This window comes from Hyalella azteca, unplaced genomic scaffold (assembly GCF_000764305.2).
Source record: "Hyalella azteca isolate HAZT.00-mixed unplaced genomic scaffold, Hazt_2.0.2 contig6927, whole genome shotgun sequence".
Taxonomy (NCBI): domain Eukaryota; kingdom Metazoa; phylum Arthropoda; class Malacostraca; order Amphipoda; family Hyalellidae; genus Hyalella; species Hyalella azteca.
In genome coordinates, this window is record NW_025937067.1 from 12,040 (window position 1) to 17,106 (window position 5,067).

Here is a 5,067-nt window from a genome sequence, read left to right on the forward strand (position 1 = left end):
AATCCGGCTTGGGACTGCTACGTCCGAAACATGTACTAAGGATTTTAAGGTTGTCAGCCGCTAACTGTTACTTCTCTTGCCTTTATGTTCTGTAATGTCGGGTTGTCAGCCGCCGACTGTTAATTTTGTCATTGACATTTAGGTCAAATTTGATTGCTTTTAATTTTAGACGTAGTAATCTGAGATTAATTTTAACATGGGTGCTTAAAGTTTCTCCGTTATTCATCTTGATAACTTGATAACTGGATCTTGACTTGATCATACTACGTTCCGAAAAAGCGTTGCTTTCATTTTCATTTTAAACCAATTAGCAACAAGCTGCAAATGTCGTGAGAAATGCCTGCTCTAACACTTATTGGCAAGCAAGTGTGGAGTCTAAAAAGTTCAAACAAGCCTAAGCAGAATATTAATATTTTGAAGCGGAAATTATGTCAGTATTAAGCCAAAGCAAAGCTAAATTAATCTCAAATTAGGAGTATAGATAAAATACTGCACTAGTATGCCTCGTAACAAGCAAGGCTCAAACAAACAAATTCAGTTTATTGAATCGAAGTATGGGCGTAAAATTCACAGTAAAAAATAACTGCTCGCAATTTAATGAAGACAATCATGACGAACATTTGATAAATTACGGTGAAATGTTTTCTGAATTATGTAGGACAAGTTGTTTTATGAGTGCCTCGTCGAATCCTTCAACTTTACTGCAGTGTCCGTATCTTGAGACCGCGGTGGGTAGTATTTCAGTCAGACTATTAATGAGAGTCTCTAAAGGCAGGGACATGTTCCACGCGTCCCACTGCTCTGCGAGAGTCTGCAGGAAATTTAAATTAGTTAATTATGCAAAACAATATAAGAAATAAACTTTAAATAATGACTTGTTCAATGGTGAGACTTTGCGACCTCCGCAGTTAATTAATCTCAATAATTTCCAAAAGTCGCAAGTTCATCAACAATTTGAAAGCTAGGAAAATGGCAGAGAAATTCGCCCTATTTTCATCGTTCAAAATGTTGCTCTATCACCATACACCTATTTCATCATCGAATCAAAAAGATAAGAATAATAATGATAAAACAACATGTCTAAGTCTAGCTCCAACATTTTTATTAACTGATGATGGAACTGTTCCTCGAAACGTTTTCGAAGAAGATAAGTGAATTTACTTGGCGTTTTCAAATTTTAATAAATATAAAACACTAGAATTGAAAAAAAGCGCTTCTGCGCGAAGAACTTTTTATAATATTTATTATTTTAGAGAAAAAATATTACTAACTGCCATCTTTGGATGACGTTCGGCATTTAGAAAGGAGCCACCAATGCCTTGCACCACGTAGGGCCCTCGCTGCATGATCTCAGGGCAGCGCGTCGAGAAATTCGAGCACGCTGGCCATCGGAAGTTCCAATTGCATTCCAGTTCATAGAAATGTTCTGGAGCCTGTGCAAAAATAAACATAAATTTTCGTTATGAGTTGACAAAGTTTGAGCATAAAGACATATTGTTTATAAAAGAACAAAAACATCCCGTGAACTCACCACATTTAATATTTTTATTTTCTCGTATAATCTATGAATGAGATCTTAACTCACCGATTTACCATGAAATAAAGTAAATTCGTCTATCGCGAAAACATAATAAATCGCATATGTAAAAAGTTAGAGTAACATGCAGCAATCTTGACGAAAAATTGAGGTAGCGGTTCGATGCAGCATTAACGTCAACTTCGAAGACGTTTGTTTGAACACTGCACCAAACTTTTTCGTTAGTTGTCCATTTTGCTTCTTCTATAACATGCGTGTAGAATACAGTTCTACAACAGTTCCAAACTCAAGGTCAATACGTTTTTTTAGATGATTTAAATTCTTATGAGATGAAAAAATTTCCATTAACGCATCACTTTTTTCTAATGAAAGATTGAATACATCATACATTTATCATTTACGCTCAAATTTGTACATGAAAACCGAGCTAGTTTTTACAGCTTTCATCGGCTTCTCTCCAGCGAAATTTCATAGCATGAAGAAATTTCATCGATTCAATAAAAAACTGTGACAGCTGACAAAGGAAAAACAGTTGCAATAAATGCAAATATTAGCTGCAATGAAGAAGAAGAATTAGTTGAATTGAGGCAAAGAACGATCGAATAAGTACAGAAAACGGATGTACTGTAAAATGTTTATGTTCAACACACACTCAATTGGTTGAAAATAAATTTGATAGTCTCGGTCTTTTGTTTGATAGTCTCGGTCTGTTTGCGTTGTTTGTGTTGTATTTCTTGTTTACGGTATGGACAATTTGCTGCGAGTGAGTCATTGTGGCAGTTGAGGCATCGCTTGTAGGTGTTAGTGCATTGTGTGTATGTATGGTCTTTTGCGGCACATTCGGAACAAGAGGGAGTGGTGGATGTGCATTGATGTGTAGGGTGGTCTTCTATTTGGTAACATTTGTAGCTGTCAAACTTTCTGCGACAGCTGTGATAAATCCATAGTTAACTCAGTGGAATCAAAAAATTATTTTGTTGAATGAGTCATTTTTCTGTTATAGTGGCGGCAGTAACCAAAGTTAATTGGTTTTCAAATAGGTATTTGGGTAATGAATTAAAAATTAAACCATATCACATGTTATAAATTTTGCCATGATCCATTTTAATTGTCATTCTTGTGTCTTTTAATTTAGAGTAATACTTGTGGTGCATCATCCTTCCTCTTTACAGACATCCACGTGGGTGTAGCTGCGGCCATCATTTGTTTATCATCGAAGCGTTTAAACTCGTCCCAAAGCTGCACGGGTGACCGCATGAAGATCACGTCAGTGTCTATGTAAATTACCGCGTCTTCTTCCGGCAAGATTTGGTCGGCAAAAAGTTTTTGAGTAGCACAGGGGCGGAACAGCTTCTTCAATTCCTTAAATTCGTCTGGATAGAAGTCGCTAACAAACTGCAATAAATCAGAAGGATAATGTCCTAGGAAATTCTGTCCAGGATTTTGCTCATACGTACGCGACTTGGTAACGTTAGAATGTCATGTGTCTAGAAATTTAAGATGCCTTTCATTCAATTAATTGTCATAATTATACTTAATACACAGAAAAATTCTAAATTCAATCAGTCAGTGCATCCAGTGCAGAACTTGAATGAGAAATTTCACGGACGGAGCAATGTAAATGCATAGAAATTAAAATTTAAATCAGCACGCTTATCTATGGGAACAATTTATCTTTCATTGAACTCGTATTGATAGACGAACAAATTTGAAGCTTGAATTTACAGAAATTAATTTCTCCCCAGTTCGATTGAGTTGACTGGAATGGTACGAATTGATTTGAAAATCCAATTCCTGACATTGAGCGTGCCATATCAGAGATAAGGGAAGATTTATTCATTCTATGATACCGAACAGACATTAAGATTACAGCTCACCTGGAGGGTTAACTTCGATTTCTGTTCATATGGCCACGCCTCACTGAAAGCTTCGATCTTCTTGAATACAGTTTGGGAATCGCTCACAATTATGAATCTTGTCATCAAATGAAATAATAATATAATTAATTACAATTGTCTTCTAATTCGCGAATGTTTGTGCTTGACCGCTCAATCAATCTACTGATAATAATTCTGTTGAATAAATCTCGTTCCTCCGCAAGTTAATCTGTTTCCATAAAGATGGTGAGAACGGCTTTTTAATTGTTCATTAATATTTTTCAGAGACTGAATATAGGATTATGGATGCGGCATAAATGGCATCAAGAAACTATTAATTTTTATTAAATTGCATCATGGGTATTAAAGTTTTGTAACACTTCTAAACGTTTAATAAAATTGACACGACTCTATTACAATATCCAAAAAATAAAAGGCCGTTTTTCTTCAACATTTGGCGAATGATCGATTAATGTGTCAAAAATAACAGATTTAATAATGAAACTTACTTCACTGGTTGGTTTGATAAATAAATGAATGATTTCATGGCTACGTGGGCTTGAAAAAACTGCCGACTGATGTCCATGAGGAAGCTCGTCGAATTATCAGGAGTCCCTGGATTGAAAAGTATATAAATCGGACGAACACAGAAATAAAACATTATGTTATAAGTAACTAAAACATAATATAATTTTCGTACTAAAAACTTCAGGAGACAGCGGTCAGCGGTTTCCCCTTGAGGATTCAACGATTCAAATGACAATAATTGGTTATCATCTTCACTAAGCTATAAAAAGCAGGACTCTAATAGTAAAAATTATTCAATTAAATCACGTTTTTATTTGGAAAACTTGCCAGTTTAGGTGGTCAAGAGCACAGCTTAATTTAAACATCCTACTGAAAGGTATACGATTTCTTCTTACCTTCACACAAAACCATCACAGCTACCACTTCTTTTCGGTTAATGCGGAGATGAACAGAATATCCGGCAGACTCTCTTTGAATGAGGTCCAAGTAAATTTGAAGGAATACATAGATCGTTCCACAAATTGCCAGTACGTAACACAAATTGGAGATCGGAATTCTTATTACCTGGAATGGGTAGAACAACACAAAATTTTCGTACATATTTATAAGAACAACTTAGTGCATGAAAATGTTTAAATATCCAGAAGTGCGCAATATTTTTTTTAGAAATTTTTTATTCTTACTTATATTTTCCGAACAAAAACCATACATGACATGCGGGTAAACATTTTAATACTCACCGAGCCACGGTGGTGAAACATTTTATAAGACGTGATTGACTGTAAACCTTTATTTCAATTCTAAACTATTAAAATCCCTTGGAACTATTTCAAAATCAACTGTAAGAAAGATCTATGGATGTAGTAAGGATTGAAGTCATAGAAAATTTGTTGAATGAAAATTAAAAAAAAAATTTTTTTGATTGAAATTCAAACTTATTTATTAGTGCAAGAGAATAACTGCTTCTGATCAGGTTTCATTGACAAAACTGGTTCAGGAAATAAGTGATGTCAGAGAATATTTACAATGGGTAGTAATGCTTATGCTGATTATAATACTCGTTAGAGATGAAACAGTTGTTTCAGCGACAGCATTTTCAAGATTTGTGGGGACGTCCCGGGAGTC

General features: G+C 35.0%; 1 protein-coding gene across 1 annotated transcript; it reads right to left on the minus strand.

The window, feature by feature from the left end:
* Positions 1 to 2,668: 2,668 nt before the first annotated feature.
* Positions 2,669 to 4,746, minus strand: LOC125178087 (glucoside xylosyltransferase 1-like). Its single transcript, XM_047881052.1, has 5 exons — positions 4,683 to 4,746; positions 4,338 to 4,506; positions 3,924 to 4,029; positions 3,415 to 3,511; positions 2,669 to 2,932 (listed from the first exon to the last, which is right to left on the minus strand). Exons 1-5 carry the CDS (start codon positions 4,701 to 4,703, stop codon positions 2,669 to 2,671), a joined length of 657 nt encoding a protein of 218 aa, XP_047737008.1. The 5' UTR covers positions 4,704 to 4,746.
* Positions 4,747 to 5,067: the final 321 nt, after the last annotated feature.